Here is a 22,239-nt window from a genome sequence, read left to right on the forward strand (position 1 = left end):
AGGGTAGCCAAAACTTGAGTCGTTTCATCAACAACATCGATATACCAAGGTTACTCCGTCCACAACAATTTCAACAACCGAACCAACCAACGATTGAGGAGGAAATGAATAATCAGAATGGTCCACCAGCTCCTCAAGAGAGGACCAACATAGGAGCAGGAGATGCTCCATCTATTCACACTCAAAGATATGGCATTGTGCCAACTGCTGTCCAGAATAACAACTTTAAGATCAAGAGTAGTCTCATCCAGATGATACAGAGCAACAAGTTTCATGGATTGCCAATGGAGGACCCATTGGACCATTTGGATAAGTTTGATAGGCTCTGTAGCCTAACCAAGATCAATGGATTCAGTGAAGATGGATTCAAGCTCAGGCTTTTCCCATTCTCTTTGGGAGACAAAGCACACATCTGAAAGCAATCACTCCCCAAGGAGTCCATCACCACCTGGGAAGCATGCAAGAAGGCGTTTCTAGCCAAATTCTTCTCCAACTCCAGAACTGCAAGGCTGCGAAATGATATATCCAGCTTTGTTCAGAAGAGCAATGAGACGTTCAGTGAAGCTCGAGAATATTTCAAGGGGTACACTACCAGATGCCCTCATCATGGATTCATCAATGCTTCATTGGTAAGTACACTATACCGAGGAGTGGTCCCTAAGATACGGATATTGCTGGACACCGCAAGCAATGGTAACTTCCTCAACAAGGATGTCGATGAAGGTTGGGATCTAGTGGAGAACTTAGGTCAATCTGATGGCCATTACAATGAGGAATATGATCGCACTGTGCGATCTAGTAGCGAGGACGATGAAAAGTACAAGAGAGACATGAAAGCCCTCAATGACAAGCTGGATAAACTCCTGAACCAACACAACATGTCCATGCCATCTCTGAGGAAGAGCAGTTTCTGCAACAAGATGTTGAGAATGCTCAGCTAGAGGATGTGAACTACATCAACAACCAAGGAGGTTACAACAAAGGGTACAACAACTACAAACCAAACCCGAACTTGTCATACCGTAACCCCAATGTTGCTAATCCTCAAGACCAAGTCTACCCATCCACCGTCCAAGGGAACCAAGGCCAGCAAAAGCCTTTTGTGCGATACAATCAAGGCTATGCTCCTAAGCAGCAGTACACTGGCAACTACCACCAACCAATTGAACCACCTGGATTCCAACCACAACAAGGCCCGCAGAACCAATCCCAAGAAGCTGATCTACGCGGACTGATTCAGCAGATGATACAAAATCAAGCATCGGCTGCAATGGACAATGCCAAACGATTTGTGGAGATGAGCAACAAGATCGATTCTGGGTATAATGATCTAACTGTCAAGTATGACTCTCTCAACACTAAGCTGAGATACCTAGAAGGCAACCACAACAACCAACCGCCTCCAAAGATCAACCAGCTTCCAGGTAGATCTGTTCAGAACCCAAAGAACTATGCAACCGCCCAAGCCATTTTTCTTGATGATGACTTTGAGGACTACCTCACTGAGGACAGTGATGTTCAAGATGGAGAGGCTTTGGATCATTATGGGATGAATGAGTACCAGTACTACATATCCAAGTATGAATCTGAGCCTTTACCCGAGGAGAGTGATCGAGTTGATGATCGAGCACTGGTTCGAGAATCACAAACTGAAGAACTACCCGAGGCTGAACCCGACGACACACCCGATAACGCTGATCGGATGATACATTGGGTAGACGTTCAAATGACAGATCAACCTCAACTGCCTATGGCTGAAGAAGGGTAATTGGAAGAAAGGTTCAAGGCTGATCTTGACATCCAATTGAGGCGCTTGCAGAGCGTATGTCCGAGCGAAAAGCTCCACCTCCTAAGCTCTTACCACCACACAAAATTCGAGAGGAAATCATCAAGGAGACAGCTCAGCTAGAGATTGAGGTGAAGGAAGCTGTCAAGGAGATTGGTAATGCAGTTCTGAGGAGTGGGGTGTGTTTTGATCCTGAACTCCGAATTGAGGAAAAATTAGAGGATCCCGGCTCTTTTACTTTGCCTTGTTCAATAGGACTCCGGATTTTCGACAACTGTTTGTGCGATTTGGGAGCTTCAATCAGCATCATGCCACTATCAGTTGCCAACAAGATGGGTTCAGCAGTTTTAAACCTAGTAGTCTGTATTTGGTTTTAGCTGGTAGAACGATGAGACACCCATTGGTATCCTGGAAGACTTACCTCTCAGGATTGGAAGAGTGGAAGTTCCTACTGATTTCATGATCCTTGATATGGATAAGGAATCAGACGATCCACTGATCCTAGGAAGACCATTTTTGGCAACAATAGGAGCAGTGATTGATGTGAAACATGGAAATATAAGAATTGAGCATGGGGAGCATTTCAAAATGGAATTTGGCATCAAGAAAGGAATTAAGAGGCCAACCATTGATGGTCAAGTTTTTTCCACCAAGACAAAGCAAAGAAGTCAACACTACATTTGCTGTGGAACCTGGACATGACATAGAAAATCAAGTAAATCAGCTTGCTAAAATGGAGAGGATTCCTGAACCTCTACCTCCTAGAGCCCATGTTTAAAAGACCATGAAGAGTCAAGCCCATATTGATTTATTTACTTTGCATTATTTTCGGGTTTTACATATATATATATTAAAAAAAAAAAAAAAAGAGAAATTTTGGTGAACCCAAGGCTCTACCCGAATCCGTACCCGACGCACCTGGTCGTGTTTCCCTTCGAGTGGCGAGTGAAGTCCGAATTCCACAAACCCAAGCCCACTCTCGGGGAAGCCCAAGTTTCTATCCCTCTTCTATTTAAAGGGACTAGAACCCTTCTCCCTCAGCATCATAAATTGATAAGTCTCTCAACCCTAAAAGCTTTTTGCCTTCCTACTTTCTATTTTTCTCTCAAGGGAATCGAGACTCTTCAATTTCTTGGGAACTAACCCTATTGATCTCGAGTTTAGATTTTCTTTCTTTTCAAGGATTCAGCAATGGCACCAAAGATGAAGACTTACCAAAAGATGGGAAGCAAATCAACCTCCGGCGCTGCTAGAATCGGAGGTGATGCCGTCGAACCTCGTGATTCCCAGGGTGGAGGAGACGTTTTGAATTCCCAACCGTTGAGTGGACGTTTCCAATCCCCCACCCGATGCTCAACCCGACCGTCTACCCGTGCTAGCACTCGAGCACCCGTTCGGGTAGATACCCGTGTTCTCTATCCTGATCATGTAGCAGTCGCAATCTGTCGATCTCCTCGCCGTAGGGACCTGTCTACGTCCCAGCAAACCGTTACTGACCCAATGGAGGTCGATTCAGATGCAAAAGGAGGAGAACCGTAGGAGATCCAATCCTCTACGTTGAGAAGCAGAGCTGCAGTTGCGAAGGGGAAGAGACCACCTTCTGAAAAGGCTGAGAAGGTGGCTGAGAGAGCAGTGGAAGAAGAAGATCAAGACACAGAGGAGAAGAGCCGTGACCGAGAGGAAGAGCAGAGAGAACGCACATGCCTAGCTTCGCGGAGCCTGATGCAGAAAGAGGTGGAGACTCCGGCCAAGCTTTTCAAGGTCCTCTGCAAGATGAACATCTTTGGTACCCGCTATCCCCACCAAGAAACAATGAAGCAATTGGGCATCGCTAGAGATGTCGAGTTCTTGTTTGACATGTGCCACCTGGGCCAGATGATGCGAGCCAACCTCAAGGCTTATGAGGAGGAAACGGTACACTTCCTATCCACGCTGCGGTTACACTTCTTTGAGGACCACCCGACCCTACTACCCGATGGGGGGATCAGGTTCATCACCTTCTCTGTGCGCAACAAGGAATACCGACTCACCTACAAGGAGATGGAGAAGTTGTATAGTTTCAAATTGGGAGTGGAGAGAACATGGAGGTGAGCAAGGAGGAGATGAAGTCCCTATGGCTGACAATAGGAGACAAGCTTCCCTACAAGTCTACAAGATCCAAATCTGCTCAAATAAGGAGCCCTGTTTTGAGGTACTTTCACAAGTCTCTAGCTTGTACCTTATTCGCTAGGAAGGAGACTGAGAATGTGAACAATCATGAGCTCCAGCTGCTAGACATTGCCTTCTGTGGAGGCTTAGACAATGCTAGGGATGTTATACCGCTAGTAGGAGATGTTGCGGATACTAGCATGGTCTTTGTGCTGCTCGATCAGTTCCTCTACCTGAAGACTTGGGCAATGAAAACTGAGAGGAGAGGTGGAGCTGGAGAGATCTCCATAGGAGGTTTGGTCACACCAATTTTGATAGCTTGCGATGTGCCCCTAAAGGGAGTGGTTCATGAGCCGAGATGGCTAGACATCCACTACCTCACCTTGGCGATATTCTTGACTTATGAGAGGCCAAATGATATGTTCCTATTCAAGTTCGTCCATCCTGCAGTCGGAGCCGCTCAAATGGTTTTGCCCAGCGTCGTGTGCAATAAAATCCGGCTAGGGGATAACATAGACATCACACCACCTTTGGAAGAGCTATACAACCCGGAAGAGGAGTCTAAGGCAGAAGAGAGAGAGCCGGCTGGGCAAGGACAGGGAGAAAACTCGGAAGACTTTGAGGAGTATGTGTGCTCACAAAAGCAACCTGTTGGGGGTGAGGGAAGCTCACAAGAGGATCGGGTGGCTGAAGAGGATGAACAAGTTCCTAGCCAAGAAGGTAAAAGACCTCACTGGCTCAGTGAAGGTAATGGGAGGACAGATCAAGGAGCTGCAAGACAAGGCAAGCTTTGCTTCAGCTCCCACTTCGGCATATGCACCCACATGGATGGGAAGAAGCGGACCACTAGGAGGGATCCGAGGACTAGCACCTCAAGAACCTCAAAGAGCATCATCTTATGAGCCGCAACCAGAGGAGGATGTCACCAGACCCGAAAGGTTGTGAAGAAGCCACTCAGACGCCTATCCGACGCCTGACATGATGGGGTACGCAATGCCTTATCCGATTCATCTATCAAGCACCCATTCGCGTGAGTACTCAGGGCCTTACCCTCCGCCTTACCAGATGCCATACATGATGCCGTATGCGATGCACCGTGCCAGCGGCTATACGGGTGATCATTCCGGACCTCTCCTACCATACCCGTTGTACTACCCAATGCCCTACCCGATGAACTACACGATGCCTTACCCGATCAACCCTTCGGATGCTGGTCCGAGCAGGTCGTCCGTGCGTATAACCGAGCTCTCATCTGAGTGAATCCCGACACCTACTGAAGCCGGTGACTACCCTGGCTACACGTTGGCGAGTATGGAGGCTGATACAACCTCCTTCTTCACCAACCCATGAGGTACCACATTCATCCACCTTTGTAAATACCATTGCATTTAGTTTTATTTCATTTTGTGTGATTCTTGGATTCTTTTTCAGACTTTATTTACACAGGGACTGTGTAATTTAAGTTTGGGGGAGGGTCCTAGAATGTATATAACATTGTGTTTTATTTTCTTATTTCAAATTTTTGCATGCTAGTTTTATTCATTTGAGTCTGCATCTATTTGCATAAAAACCCTAAAAATTTGAAAAAAATTTGAAAAAGATATAAAAAAAGAGTGTTTATGCAGTTGCATTTTCATATTAGGATTAAGTCTAGATTTCTTCATATAGGATTGTTGCATATGCATTTTAGGGGACAGTGATTAAAACTACCTTGTTTAATGCCAAACCTTAGGATTGAAGCTATACCCCTTAATCACAGTTCATTGTTGCTAGATCAATCTTTGGAAAAAAAATGAAAAATCTTTGTTTACAACCTTGTGTCTTTTGAAAGCTTCCTCCACTTGCTTGAACATTGAATCATCTCTATATTATTGGACTTAAACTGAACTTAATTTGTCTTGCTTATAGAATTTGAATACTTGCTCATAGTAACTCTAAACTCGGGTTAACATTCCATTTTTGCCAATCTTTTCGTTTAACCCGATTTGTTTTTCCCTACCCTTGAACCCAAACCTTTCTTTCAAACCTTGTTGTGAATCGTTGAGTGAGGCCTTTTCATTGTGCTATAGGTTGTGAAACCTTGAGAGTATTGAGAACGACAAAGAACTGGCTCTTGATTTAGTTAAGTTAGAATCCTTTGAACTAGCTATTAGGATCGGTTTTGAAAGATAGGTTGTTAGCATGATTATTTGGGGTTGGGTTGAGGAATAAAAGATAAATTAAAGAAGAAAGTCCCTAAGGTTCGATTCAATTAGTTCTAAGTCTCTAAGTAAAAAAAAAAGAAGAGAAAAAGATCTTGCTATAGTGTCCTAGAAAAGAAAAAAGAAAAAAATAATAATATAGGTTTATTATTAGATGTCTAAAGTTTAGACCTTAGGGATTATAAAAGAAAGGGAGTTAAAATCAAGGATGTGGGTATTTTTATTCTAGGGGATTTGATAAAAAAAAAAGTGAATGAGAAAGGGGTAGATTATCAAGAGTTAAGCTTTGTATGCCCTAATTGTTCTCAATCTTAGATATTTTTTACAACTGTCTAGCATCCCTTCTTTCGAGAGTAAGCTACCCAAAAAATTGTTTGAAACCTACCTACCGAAAAGCCTTACCCTTGAAACTGATTGAGCTTGATTCACTTTCCATTTGCAAGAATTCACCAAATGCTTTAATGAATGTAAACGAGATGTTCTTTGGAATTGCAAGTCCTTGTTGTTGGTTGGAGGTTGAACTAGATCGATGCATGGTGATAAGCATAGAAAAATATTTGTAAGTATGTTAATTGATCTTAGCACCATTAAACTATCTTTAGAGACTATAGCTTGAATCCTTCGCTTAGCTCAAAAGGTTATGAGTCCCATTTTTAACCTTTTCCTCCTATTTCCTTGCTAGAGGACTAGCAAAATTTAGGTTTGGGGGTCTGATAACTCTCTAATTTACATGTTTTAAGCATCCCTTTTTGTCTATATTTTGCATTGTTTCCACCCTAACCTGAGCATTTTTAGGTCATTAACTGTAGGAATTCGCATTTAGGCCATTTAGGGTGTTGCATTCTTGCATTTGCATATTTTGGATGAAAACATGTGCTTTAGAGCCTAAAATGGGGAGAAACAAGTTCAAATATGAGCATTTACCCGAAGGAGCTATTAAGCAGGAAGAACAGTCCGAACACCAACCCGATCGAAGAGGATCCAAGAGCAGGAAGAACAATTCGAAGACCTACCAGAAGGGCAACCCGAGTTCATCCTCGAGCACCTCATCGAGCAGACCCTCGGGCAGGACTGGGAAGTNTTTTTACAACTGTCTAGCATCCCTTCTTTCGAGAGTAAGCTACCCAAAAAATTGTTTGAAACCTACCTACCGAAAAGCCTTACCCTTGAAACTGATTGAGCTTGATTCACTTTCCATTTGCAAGAATTCACCAAATGCTTTAATGAATGTAAACGAGATGTTCTTTGGAATTGCAAGTCCTTGTTGTTGGTTGGAGGTTGAACTAGATCGATGCATGGTGATAAGCATAGAAAAATATTTGTAAGTATGTTAATTGATCTTAGCACCATTAAACTATCTTTAGAGACTATAGCTTGAATCCTTCGCTTAGCTCAAAAGGTTATGAGTCCCATTTTTAACCTTTTCCTCCTATTTCCTTGCTAGAGGACTAGCAAAATTTAGGTTTGGGGGTCTGATAACTCTCTAATTTACATGTTTTAAGCATCCCTTTTTGTCTATATTTTGCATTGTTTCCACCCTAACCTGAGCATTTTTAGGTCATTAACTGTAGGAATTCGCATTTAGGCCATTTAGGGTGTTGCATTCTTGCATTTGCATATTTTGGATGAAAACATGTGCTTTAGAGCCTAAAATGGGGAGAAACAAGTTCAAATATGAGCATTTACCCGAAGGAGCTATTAAGCAGGAAGAACAGTCCGAACACCAACCCGATCGAAGAGGATCCAAGAGCAGGAAGAACAATTCGAAGACCTACCAGAAGGGCAACCCGAGTTCATCCTCGAGCACCTCATCGAGCAGACCCTCGGGCAGGACTGGGAAGTTAGGGTTAATGGGTTTCCATATATAAAACTCATCTTCTTCCTCTCGCCCTAGCACGCCGCAGACCCTGAAACCAGAGAGCGAGAGCTTCTGAGAGAGATCTTGAGCGACTCAAACACNACCAAATGCTTTAATGAATGTAAACGAGATGTTCTTTGGAATTGCAAGTCCTTGTTGTTGGTTGGAGGTTGAACTAGATCGATGCATGGTGATAAGCATAGAAAAATATTTGTAAGTATGTTAATTGATCTTAGCACCATTAAACTATCTTTAGAGACTATAGCTTGAATCCTTCGCTTAGCTCAAAAGGTTATGAGTCCCATTTTTAACCTTTTCCTCCTATTTCCTTGCTAGAGGACTAGCAAAATTTAGGTTTGGGGGTCTGATAACTCTCTAATTTACATGTTTTAAGCATCCCTTTTTGTCTATATTTTGCATTGTTTCCACCCTAACCTGAGCATTTTTAGGTCATTAACTGTAGGAATTCGCATTTAGGCCATTTAGGGTGTTGCATTCTTGCATTTGCATATTTTGGATGAAAACATGTGCTTTAGAGCCTAAAATGGGGAGAAACAAGTTCAAATATGAGCATTTACCCGAAGGAGCTATTAAGCAGGAAGAACAGTCCGAACACCAACCCGATCGAAGAGGATCCAAGAGCAGGAAGAACAATTCGAAGACCTACCAGAAGGGCAACCCGAGTTCATCCTCGAGCACCTCATCGAGCAGACCCTCGGGCAGGACTGGGAAGTTAGGGTTAATGGGTTTCCATATATAAAACTCATCTTCTTCCTCTCGCCCTAGCACGCCGCAGACCCTGAAACCAGAGAGCGAGAGCTTCTGAGAGAGATCTTGAGCGACTCAAACACTTTTTCCACTTTGTTAGGATTTATTTTTATTTCTTTTTGCATTTTTCGATTCTACACTCTTTTACTCTACTCTATTTTCAATACAATGCAATTTTCACTTATCTATGCTTTTGTGTTTTCTGCAATGAGATCTGAGTAGTGAAACAAANGAGACTATAGCTTGAATCCTTCGCTTAGCTCAAAAGGTTATGAGTCCCATTTTTAACCTTTTCCTCCTATTTCCTTGCTAGAGGACTAGCAAAATTTAGGTTTGGGGGTCTGATAACTCTCTAATTTACATGTTTTAAGCATCCCTTTTTGTCTATATTTTGCATTGTTTCCACCCTAACCTGAGCATTTTTAGGTCATTAACTGTAGGAATTCGCATTTAGGCCATTTAGGGTGTTGCATTCTTGCATTTGCATATTTTGGATGAAAACATGTGCTTTAGAGCCTAAAATGGGGAGAAACAAGTTCAAATATGAGCATTTACCCGAAGGAGCTATTAAGCAGGAAGAACAGTCCGAACACCAACCCGATCGAAGAGGATCCAAGAGCAGGAAGAACAATTCGAAGACCTACCAGAAGGGCAACCCGAGTTCATCCTCGAGCACCTCATCGAGCAGACCCTCGGGCAGGACTGGGAAGTTAGGGTTAATGGGTTTCCATATATAAAACTCATCTTCTTCCTCTCGCCCTAGCACGCCGCAGACCCTGAAACCAGAGAGCGAGAGCTTCTGAGAGAGATCTTGAGCGACTCAAACACTTTTTCCACTTTGTTAGGATTTATTTTTATTTCTTTTTGCATTTTTCGATTCTACACTCTTTTACTCTACTCTATTTTCAATACAATGCAATTTTCACTTATCTATGCTTTTGTGTTTTCTGCAATGAGATCTGAGTAGTGAAACAAAGTTTCTAGGGATAGGATAGACGATTTTGTGTTCTTGATCGGTTAGGATGTCTTAGTTTGGATGTTTGTGTTTTATAAATTCCCTTCTAGATTGGTGTTCTTAATGTTATCAACAGACCGAGAGGTTGAGATTAGATCTAGGGCGTTTTACCATCGAGAGGTGTAGATGAAATGCTTGAATCAATCAATGCTAGAGATTTACTCACTTAGCCTAAGAGATTAGATGAGTAAGAGGTTTATTGACAATAATGAATCGGTTTGTATTGCCTGCTTGGTCATGTTTCTCCAACGAGAGTTGGGTAGGGAAGTGATTAAGGTTGATTGTTTCTATCACGAGAGTGTTTTAACAAGATTTTACAGATTCATTGTCTAGGAAATATTTGCTTGAGGCATGTAGGACATCCATANTTCAAATATGAGCATTTACCCGAAGGAGCTATTAAGCAGGAAGAACAGTCCGAACACCAACCCGATCGAAGAGGATCCAAGAGCAGGAAGAACAATTCGAAGACCTATCCGAAGGGCAACCCGAGCTCATCCTCGAGCACCTCNAAAAGGTACACGATTACCTTCTCCGAGTATACCTTCGAGCTGTTCTTGCTTTCATTCTTTACTCGATCACTCCACCCAATCCTGTACTCGAATGCTTGCATCGAGTAATTAGGTCGCGTGGTTCATTTATTTTCTTTTAATTACCTTAGGATTGTTAGATCAAACTCCAACTATTGCTTGGCTTGACTTGCTTGTTTATGATTGCAAATTATCTGCTAGCATAACAACCATTTGGATTGATAACCCTTTGTACTACAACTGCATAGGGAATTGATACCCTGGGTGAAAATCCTACAATCACATGCGTCATCATCAAACCTGCAACGAGGACAAGTTGGTTTTTTTGTTAGAAATTGACTAAACGACTGAAATAATAATGGTGCACATATACCTGAACTGTTGGATCTGGATGTGGACGAGAGGAGTCACAACATTCCCATTGCATGCTCTTCATCTGACATGTGGGCAACAATGGACAAGTTCGTCAGACCCGATGGATATGATTTACTCAACTGAAGGAGATGATAATTGTGGACAAAAGCATTGTATGATGAATTTGGTCCACCGCCTTCATACCTACAGGGTTTCCAAGTTGTTTTGGTTTGCCAGCAAAATAAAACACCATACCAAAAACTGAGAACGGAAGACATAATAGCGGTGGACAAGAACTTTTTTTTTTATCTGGCCCATCGAATAAAAAGACCTGCAGGGTAGACACATGATTTGTTAGATATAATTAGCCAGACATAATTGAGAAAGGAGATTTTATATCAGTGGACAATAACCTGGGTTTTGGGATCTGGTCCATCGGATGAAGAAATTAACAGTTGACGAGAACCTATGTTGGTGGATCTTGTCCTCCTGCTCCGATGACCTGCAAAGTGGACAGCTATTATGTTAGAAAATCCAAAAATTGACTTCCAACATATGAAGAAATTGACTGGATGAAGAAATTCATCATTACATGGGAAGACGACGATTTGCTATTGAAAAATATGAAAAGATGATGCAGACGGAGAATTTGAAAATTATTAGGAGAGAAAGTCGTTCTTCTTAAACGTATATATTAATTATTATTCTTACTTTATGTCAATTCTTGCTAAAAGCAGCAGAAAATAATTTTTTAATTTTAATTTTGGATAAAAATGATGAATGGTATAATAGTATTCTTATAGATGTTATATGGCAAGCGAGAGAAGAAATTATTGAAAGTGGCATTGGTGAGAATGTTTGCTACTATTCATGGCAGTTTGGGCAAAATTCTCTTTGTATTAAGGTCTATCTTTTTGCTATATATATAAACTCCGACGCTCTCATACATTCATTACAAACAATTCAAACAGCCAAGAAAACCCTAAAAGCACCACCTTCTCTTCAACAATGGTGAATATTACTTGTAGAATCAGCTTCATCAGCATCATGATCCTCTTGCTCTTCGTCAACCAATCTGCTCTTTCTTCTTCTGTCCCCATCCGTCTTCAAAAAGGGCGAGATCATGTTCAAGACCGGGATAAGGCCTCAGTTTCTTGTTTAAAGTGATGTAGGCTGATGATACTCCCCCGCTTCTACCATGGCCTCATGCATGCTAATCCTGTTGAAATCACTGAATCCATTCTAGCATGGTGATCCGATAGTTTGTACTTCTTATTCTGCAAGCACCATATCTAGGGCTTTGTTTATTTATTTATTTATTTTGTTAGGTTTTGATACTACGAATCTACTATTGATTCTCGAAGAAACATGTAAAACCTCTTTGTATAATGATAATTTGTACATTTTTCTTCAATTTAGTGGATATTTTCTTGACATATATTTAATGGATATTTTCTTGACATAAATTTGAATATCATGGTACAAACATATATGGTGTTAGCTAGCCTAGATGGAAAGTAATACAACTTGATTATAAAATATTGTTATAGGAACTTGTCTAGCTAAAATATGAGCAGCTTCGTTAAAGTTTTACATTGACATAAGGGAAGTAACTTAATTGAAATTAAGATGCCAGTGTATTTGATAGCATGCATCTTTGCCCAAATTAATAAATGTAATGTCCTCCTCTATCTTTGAAACGTCTTGATCAAAAGGTGGGAATCACCCTCGAAGCATACCTCATATGCCAATTAACTGTGAATTGCATTTAACAAAGGTCACTACTTCAGCCTCTGGCACCAATGAATTGTATCCCAAAGAGACGTCACATCCCAATATCATGAACTTCAATTCATGATGATGATTTATGATTATATATCCACCGCCGAGGCATCTTACATGGTGTTATTCAACACTGTATTTTAAAAGAATTTGATGTATTTTGAAATCAAGCGTTATTCAATAAGGTATTTAAAAAAGTCCATTAAAATCTGGTGTTATTGGATTATGTATTTATTTGATTGATTTTAAAATACATAAAAAACTCTGTTATTCAATATCCATTTGATTTGGTGTCATTTTAGATTTGAATGGACTTTACTCAGAAAATATGAACAAACACAATCCAACATATTTCTTAAGTATTTCAATGTTTTTCTCTCTCTCTTCAGAATTGATTCAGCATGTTAGTGGAAGAATTAAGAAGATGTCCTTCCACATGCGTTTCTTCACCAGCAGTTCCGTTCGTGATCAGTTATTGCTTCATAGTCAAGATCTCTCAGATGGCCTCCTCTCCTGGCATTTTGCGATTCCAGTGAGGTTCCTCCCTTCAAATAACTCATTTTCCTCCGTCGATTTTTAAGGTCTTGTCTTCCACTCCCGACGCATTCGGTCACTTCCTTCGTCTTGAGGCCTCTTCCAACACCGCCATCAGAGCCTTCTTCTCCGCGGCTCCACCTGACCCTCCTCCTCAAATCTACTCCCTCTCCGGTTGCTCTCATTCTCCGCCGTTGTCGTCCTCTTCCTCTCTTCCAGCGAGCCCTAGCTGTGACGACTTCCCATCGGTGATTTTAGCAGATCTGCCCAGCTTCTCCCTCATTATTGTTGCAAAACGAATGTAACGTATTGAGTATTGATAATATTAGTTCAATTTATTTTTGCCTTGATTTTGGTTAACAACACAATTATGGGTAAATTTATTTTATTTAAATTAAACAATAAAGTCCAGTTAGTAATGAATTTCAAATCCATTAATGCCTTTCAAATCCAGCTGTTAATGACGTTAAATCCACGTTAAAATCCACAGATAACCGAAATCAATTAAAATGATTTCTCCAATAACACCCCTTAGATTGAGGTGGTAAACTGAGAATCCGGGTTCAGATAAAACAAGATCGGGTCCAGGTCCATTGGGTTTATGTATTTACTACTCAATAGGGTATATACAAACATTTGGTTCGGTTTCAAATTTCAGTACCGATCTCAAAAGAATAAATACTCTATCAGTTCAGGTATTTTGTATCTTATTATACTTGATACTGAATAGTTTTGGACCCCATGTATAAACATTGTACATGACTCAATAGAATTAGTTGGTCATAACCAACCCAAACTGTTTTTTTGGGTGGTTCCGGTTAGGTTTTTTGAGTTCCGATTTTTTGCCCAGTCCTAGTACTCAAAACTTCCCATTATGCATGTTATGATGTTCTTCTTTGTGTTGATTTACTTCTTTCTAAATTTCAATCTATCAATAGGTAACGTTAAGCAGTAAATAAAAAAATTGATTAGCATTGAGGAACATAGGCTGGTCAACAATCGGTGGCGCCATAACTTAATTGACAGTAAAAATCATTTTACACTATCCAAGTAGGCATCAAATATACTTGAGTGTTTTTTCCATTGTCTCTCTTGTGTATAGAGAGAGATAGATGAACATGACAAAGAAACACATGTGCCCATCTCAGCCTCAGGGCTCTTCTCTGTCTCAATGAATGAACATGTTCTCACCTTTTTGTGGTCTTCCTAATAACTTTATGGAACACATGTGCCCATCTCAGCCTCAGGACCATTATGGAACCATTTCCTAATAACTTTTTTAACACCCAAAATTGATCATATTCACATTTATAATATAACATGTATCTTCTTAAGATTCTTTTCTTCTCTAGTCAAACAATTGTTACCTATTTTGTAAGTCAAACAATTGATACCTATTTTGTAGTATTCTCTCTTATCTATTCTATGGGTTTTTTTTTCTATTAATCTGATTGAATCAAGATCCAAAGTAGATATAAGTACATAAGACAAGAGATACGTCCAACATAACTGTATGTTTCATCGTGTTAAGTTATTTCTTCTTTCTTAATAATACAATTATACGGACACAACAAACTCAATCTCTATCCACAAAAAGCTCTGATCAAAGAAAGAGATCGCTTCATGGGACTTCAATGGCGAATTCTCTTCTTCTCCTTTTGATCCTTCTCCGATCACCCATCACCGGCGTTCACCTTCTCCTCGTCTTTCTCCACTCTCTTTTATAACTCTCTCTCTCTCTCTGCTCCTTTCGACCTCCACAATTCGCAGATCTAAAGCGAGATCTCTCTGATGGCGTCAGTGTTCTTGTATCACGTGGTTGGAGATCTAACCGTAGGCAAGCCAGAGATGGTTGAGTTCTACGAAACAGAGACGGTTGAATCTGCGATTCGAGCCATCGGCGAGTCGACGGAGTGTGGGATTCCGGTTTGGAGGAAGAGATCGACGCCGTCGCTTCCTGGGTTCGTGGAGAATAGTGAGATGAGGCAACAAAGATTCGTTGGGATTTTGAATTCTTTGGACATCGTTGCGTTTTTGGCTAAGAGTGAGTGTTTGCAAGAAGAGAAAGCTATGAAGATTCCTGTCTCTGAGGTTGTTTCTCCCGACAACACTCTCCTTAAACAGGTTGATCCTGGCACAAGGTTAGTTTTTTTTATCCTTAAAGTTCAATTAATGTAATAAAGGACCTGACTTTGAGTTACTGTTTCTTGGTTTGATTGATTCTGTTTGGTTTTGAGTTTTAGTAGTATACACGTAAGATCTTAACTTCAGTAAAAAGGGTCATAGCTTAGAGTAAGGTGGCAATAAGATTCTAGTGTCATGAGGATTTAGTTGAATTCAAAGTTGGTCACTTGACCAAGTGAGTCTTGGGCTAGTGGTCTTTCCTAGGACTCATTGCTTGCGAGGGACATTAACTTCTTGAAATTGGAGATTACTGCCCCAAAGGGTCACTTGCTTAAGCTTCATAACTTAGTAAGATCTCGTTTTTTTTTCTTTTTAGTTTATTTGGTGTAGTTATAATTGAGTGAATCTTAGATCCGTGATTGCATTNGTTTTAGTAGTATACATGTAAGATCTTAACTTTACTAAAAAGGGTCATAGCTTATTAGAGTAAGGTGGCAATAAGATTCTAGTGTTCTGAGGATTTAGTTGAATTCAAAGTTGGTCACTTGACCAAGTGAGTCTTTCCTAGGACTCATTGCTTGCGAGGGACATTAACTTCTTGAAATTGGAGATTACTGCCCCAAAGGGTCACTTGCTTTAACTACATTAACTTAGTAAGATCTCGTTTTTTTTTTTTGTAGTTTATTTGGTGTAGTTATAATTGAGTGAATCTTAGATCCGTGATTGCATTTATTCCTCTGAACATGGTTTGATCTAATCAGGGACTACATGTTCGGTATTGATATATATTGGCCATGTGCGTTGATACTTATATTTTGATCCAAACTTCATGTTCAATTATAGATACAAGAAAGTGGGACCTTGTTCTCTTCTTATTTTATTGATTTGATTATATAAAGTACTAGTAAGGTAGATTGCCTCGTGCTTCAAATTGTCAACCTTGGTTAGTAAAATGAAGTTTTCTATGTTTTCAGCGCCTTGTTTTCTTGTGGTCAGTGTTTAGGAACATGTTGCAAACATCTTGGGAAACCCAAATACTAAAAAGAGAATAGTTTCAAGTGTATCAATCTCTTTTTGACTTTTTTTTTTATTCACCTCAACTTCTACTTGCTTAGACCTTAGTCAATCCTTCTTTTATGTCTGCAACTAACTTTGTAGTTGACTGTGATAAAACTTTACGTCATCTAACTAATACAAAAACAGGAAAACACATGTTTTAAAGACAAGTTGATAGTGTCACAATTCTGTTAGGGTTTGTGCAGGACAACATCTATATGTGACTAATTTGTTTGATGTTCTCTAAGTTGGCAGCCAGTGAATAGCTATATTCTGTTGTAATGCTATCAGCAACTGGATATGAAATACTGTTTATATCCAAAAAAACAAGATACAGTGTTCCTTGCCTTTATCTGCATCTTTGTTTTTCCTTGCTCAACCTTATTGACCAAATAGGATCTGCCACACTTCTTGAGAGTGCAGAAACATTTTGGTTTTTCAATTAGAATGCTCGTTTTTGATTTCATGATTCCTTTGTTGCAGTGAATTCGATGTTTCTGTTGATGGAGTTAGCTTCCTTGTTTAATATCTTTTCTTTTTCTATGATGATGATTTTGTTGTATCAAATGTAATGCAAGGTTGATAGATGCTTTGGAGATGATGAAACAAGGAGTGAGACGACTTCTGGTTCCGAAAAGCGTTGTTTGGAGAGGTATGAGCAAGAGATTCTCCATTCTTTACAACGGAAAATGGCTGAAGAACAGTGAAAACTCTAGCAGTAGCAGTGGTCTCGCTTCTGACTCCACCAACAGGCCTACTACGTCCATGACTTCAAGCCGGGACAAGTTTTGCTGTCTCTCAAGGGAAGACGTGATCCGCTTCCTTATCGGTGTCCTTGGAGCATTAGCTCCTTTGCCACTCACATCAATCTCTACCCTGGGAATCATCAATCTAAACTATAACTTCATTGAAGCCTCTCTTCCAGCTATTGAAGCCACCCGAAGGCCACAGTGTGACCCTAGTGCGATTGCCGTGTTGGAACAAACAGAAAACGAACAACAGTTCAAGATAATAGGAGAAATATCAGCTTCGAAGCTATGGAAATGTGATTATCTGGCTGCAGCTTGGGCTCTAGCTAATCTCTATGCAGGACAGTTTGTGATGGGAGTTGAGGACAACATGTCATCAAGATCGTTCAGCGACTTTCTCCAAACTTCATTTCCGGGAGGAGAACAGAACGGAAAAGCAACAAAGGCCAAGAAGTTCAGCAGCAGGAGCATCGGTTTTAATCCAACAAGCCCGACAAGGTTGAGCATCGGTAGGAGCATGTACAGGGGAAGAAGTGCGCCGTTAACTTGCAAAACATCGAGCTCTTTAGCTGCGGTTATGGCTCAAATGCTGTCTCACAGGGCAACACATGTTTGGGTTACAGAAGCTGATTCAGATGATGTTCTTGTTGGAGTTGTGGGATATGGAGAGATCTTGACTGCTGTAACTAAACAGCCTTCTGCTTTCGTTCCTTCGAATCGGTCTTATGAAGGTTTTGGGAATGATACTCAAAGCTAAAGACTACAATCAAAATGATCATTTCTCTGTCTGTTATCCTGTGAAAAAAGTTGCCCTTAAGACGTGTTCTAAGGATAATATTTTTGGGTGTTTAGTCTTTTGTGTACTATTAATATTATTAGTGTCAGCTGCAAGAAGCAAAGTTAAATCATCTTTTTTTTTTTTACTTCTGTTTATTCAACAGATACAGTCAAAGCTGTTACTCATTCATTACAATGTAAAGTTGTGAACTCTCTCCTCCGCAATGCGGGGATTATTGTATCAAAGCTAAAGTTATATATATTGGATTTCGAATGCATTATTTAGAATAATTTGTTTATGAGTTGACAAGTATGTATATTTACAATATATATGGAAAAATTTGAGAGTTGTAATTGTTTGGTTTAAATTGTAGATTCTCACTGTATGCAAAAACTGAGAATTTTGTAACATAATAGCAGCACGTTCTGTAAAATCATCACACTTAAGAGTCGACCATGTATTAAATGCTCTGATAATACTGAAAGAAACGTCTATTGAATACATGAAATTGTATGTTAATCTAATCTAATAAACATCAACTAAAGGTCATACACAAACTATACTAAAACAGTCACATTCACATTGCACCCGCCAATCCAAAACACGCTGCAATTGGTAACCTGTTCATGAGAATTGACTTAGTAATTCATCTAGCTATAATTACCTCCTAAACTACTTCCACGAAGGAGGCACTGATCATTCCACTGAAGATAAAAGTTGAATTCAGTTTTAATTATTTTCTCAATCACATTTACTACACTAAGAATTGAGCTATCAGGTCAACAAAATATAGTCTCAACCGTTTGCTTAGGTTTATTAATTAAGGTAACACAACCTAAGTACCTAACCCTCTCAACAAGGAATGTGAGAAAGAGTAAACTTAAAAACATATTTTAAAAATGAACCTAAGCAAGGAGTGAGACGACTTCTGGTTCCGAAAAGCTCATAGTTATTTGACTGATTTGGTTGCATTATAGCATTTTTTTTCCTATGGATGGATGTATATTTTATTGCTTTTATACATGTTTTGAGAATTTTTACTATGTGTATAAAACAATAAAGATTTGATGAAAAAGTATAAATCGATGAATATTGTTGACTTGTATTTCCCAAAGTATCTATATACAGTATACTTTGAAGATACAATATAGCTCCGATCCACTTCTCTATGAATCATTACAAAAACATATACATAGAACTTGTAAGATCACTTTTAGGCAATTAAAGGTTTGTATTAGGCATGTGCTTGAATGATGAAAATTAAGAGATTAGGGTTTTGCATGAATTAAAAACTTGTAGTTAGAGAATACTACAAGAAAACTTATGTTATGTGACCCACAAAATCATCACAAAATTAGTATCTATAAACTTGTTTACGAGATTAATTAATTATCATCAGTTGCACATGGGTTGCAAATGTGATACGATTTTTTGACTACTCGTATATTAGTGATGGATTCGAAGTATTATATTGGGGTCATAAATTTTGTGGGTCACATATAAAAGCTAAAGTAACTCCTTTTTCATTTGATACACTGCACATTGGCTTATTATTATACTGGGGTCATAAATTTTGTGACCAATATGCAATGTTATAAGTCAAAATAATTCATATCGAGTTTAAACGTCGTATCCTTGTGACCTAAAAGTGGTCGTTCATAAGTCGCAAACTATCATACCAAATAACTCGCAAAAGGCTTGTACATTTTACAACTATTTTGACACTTACCCTTTAGTCGTTTATTTCCAACGTTACAGAGACATCAAATTGGAGACGACAAAGTTTGTTGTTAGTCACAAAGTTGTCACAAAATAGTATGATACCATTGCCATCAAGGTAAGTTGGTTCTGTTTTGTCACCTCTGTGTTTATAATATGTGACTGAATTTGTCTACAATCGGTAACAAATGTGCGGATGATTTGATACTAGTAAGTAACTCCTTTTTCATTTGTTTTCAATATAAAAGCTAAATATATGAATTTAAACCTAATTAAATGTGATTATATACATTTGTTCATAATCAAAATACCAAACATCAAACATATTTGTTCCACATTCATAATAAAAATACCAACATCAAACACATTTGTTCCATCATGACAAAAACATATCACATAAGTTCCATAAGATTCAATCCAAGAAGATGATTAAAACGAATATAGGAGAGGTAGAGAAAATTAGTGAACTGTTTGTTGTGGAGGTCATTCACTAGAAGGCGTAGTGTTTGGTATAGTGTCTGAGACAGTAGCTGGCGTAATGCCTATGGCATTGACTGGTGTAGTGGCTGGGACGTTGGTTGGTGTAGAGCCTGGGACAGTAGCTGGTATATTGTCTGGGGTGATAGCTGGTGGTGAAACATCCATAAACTCAGCTGACTCTGGATCTATGTTCTTGATGTATAAGACAAGTTGTTCCAAATTTGAGATTCGAGAAAGGGCAAGATTTTGGTCCTCTTACTGTTCATCGTCTTACGACAAGCATCTTGAAGTTGCCCTTGCATCTCCAAAAAGGAGGACAAAGAAGAGCTCGCATAATTATAACTAAAATTATGTGGTGTTTGAGTGTTCTCTCCAATGCTCTAAAAATAGTCTTATCATATATGCAGATTGGACCACGCTTATTGCTTGGTATTCCTATAATCCTACTTGTACGTAGGATATATCTTTTTTTTTTCTTTTCCATATAAATCATAATTAATATCTATAGAAAATATATTATATAAAATCTATTATCTCATGTTTTCTTCTCCGAAAAGAGAATAAAAATTGTAGATACTCGAAAGTTGATGAAAGGAAATTTTGATTTGATGAAATTTAACAAAGAGTACATATTTAGGATGATATAGATTCCTTTAGACTACTACATGATTTAGTGTTTCTTGTCGCAAACCACATATTAGACACTAAAACTCACATAGTGTTCCTCGGCTACATAGTTGAGAATTTCCTAATAAATATCCTTAAATAGCATACCACAGAAAAATGTTTTAGTTTATATTGACATTTAATTTAAAATAACCTCTTGAATCTCTCCTCTTGAAAGTTTTAATCACTTGACTCTTGGATTTCGCCAAATCGTTCAGATTTTAAATATTAGGACCAATCTAATACATATTTAGACTTGACTGTATATTTACCAATTTTCATAAAAAGTGGATAAAGCTGATACCACTTTGAATGTGGAGTGATTCCAAGGAAGATCATAAACACAAAATTTAGGTTAAGATCTTATTCATTACTTAAATGGCTAATTATTTGATTAACTTTAAAATTGGTTAGAAAGTTCTACAGACACTTTTCTCATTCGCAAGTCTATTGATTTCTCCTGGAATCCATGATGTGAGTACGTTGTTGGTGTCTTTTAACTTGTAAAAACTATTGTGTTTAGTTTTTTACTTAAAACTTTAAAAATAACTAAACTTTTCCACGCAGACACATCAGCTAGTAATCAAAATAACATGATAATAGATATAAAGGCAAAACCTTTAATTATTACAGCAATTAACGGAAAAAGAAGACATCTTATATGAATTTTGTCTTCTAAGATGGAAATAAAACAGAAAATGCAAACAATCAATCACTTCACTCGGAATAAATCTCTTAGACTAAAGCGTCTTGGTGTTGTTAGGAGCAGAAACATCAGCATCAGCAATGGTGAGGGCAGCGAGACGAGCGGTTACAGGTTCTTGGTGATTGTTTTCCATGGAGAGAATGTCCTCATGCTCTTCAACGTTAGGATTTTGATTCAAATCGATTGGGGCAGCTGCATTCTTAGTAATGATCTCAATCTTGTGAGTAACAACATTGAGATACTTTTCAATAAAAGATCTCAAATCTCCCTTATCCCTTCCATCAAGATGACGCACATCCATCTTCCCTTCAAGACAACCAAACATAAAATCTTGAATCTGAGAATTTCGGTTCTCCTCATGCAGCTTATTCAATTGCTCATTTTCTTGGGCGATGCTTTGACGTAAAAAAGCCTCTTGATCCACCATATTCTTGGTCCGCTCTCTCACCGAACACTCCATGAAATTTGACACTAATTCTTCAACACCTTCCCTTAATGGCCAAACCTCCGGAGTTGAATGGTACGGACTACTGACGAACGCACATGCTTTGACATCACAAAGAGTCACTAGCTCGTTAACTTTCTTCAGCAGTCCTTCTTTTCTCGTCAGGAATGTTTTTCTCCTCATCGTTGCATTTTCTATGTGCGACAACTTCAGCTTCTTCCTCATATCTTTTATCTTTGTTATGTGTGAGTGTGATTCCTTTGCATGACGATTGTTTACTTATTTGGAATTTTTTATTTCTTTGTTGGACTAATTAATTTTCAATTATACTAAAATGGCAGGATATCTTATAAGTTTTATCTTATATATGTGTAGGCATGTGATTGAGTATAAAATGATAAGATTTAACTTTAGTGATAACCCTTGCATATATTATACCTTTTAAAGGCTTAATAAAGATAAGACATTTAGGCAAAATAGTGTATTTCCATATGTAAATTGATTATCTCTAATTTAGGAAGTCCATTTGAGGGGGGGGGG

General features: G+C 39.0%; 2 protein-coding genes across 2 annotated transcripts; one reads left to right on the forward strand and one right to left on the reverse strand.

Moving 5' to 3' along the window:
• Positions 14,368-17,944, forward strand: LOC104750342 (CBS domain-containing protein CBSX6). Its single transcript, XM_010472128.2, has 2 exons — positions 14,368-15,117; positions 16,735-17,944. Exons 1-2 carry the CDS (start codon positions 14,768-14,770, stop codon positions 17,660-17,662), a joined length of 1,278 nt encoding a protein of 425 aa, XP_010470430.1. The 5' UTR covers positions 14,368-14,767; the 3' UTR covers positions 17,663-17,944.
• LOC104753564 (MADS-box transcription factor PHERES 1-like) lies at positions 21,193-21,927 on the reverse strand. Its single transcript, XM_010475797.2, has one exon. The coding sequence runs from the start codon at positions 21,922-21,924 to the stop codon at positions 21,289-21,291; it is 636 nt and encodes a 211-aa protein (XP_010474099.1). The 5' UTR covers positions 21,925-21,927; the 3' UTR covers positions 21,193-21,288.

The sequence above is a fragment of the Camelina sativa genome, chromosome 16 (genome assembly GCF_000633955.1).
Source record: "Camelina sativa cultivar DH55 chromosome 16, Cs, whole genome shotgun sequence".
Lineage (NCBI taxonomy): Eukaryota > Viridiplantae > Streptophyta > Magnoliopsida > Brassicales > Brassicaceae > Camelina > Camelina sativa.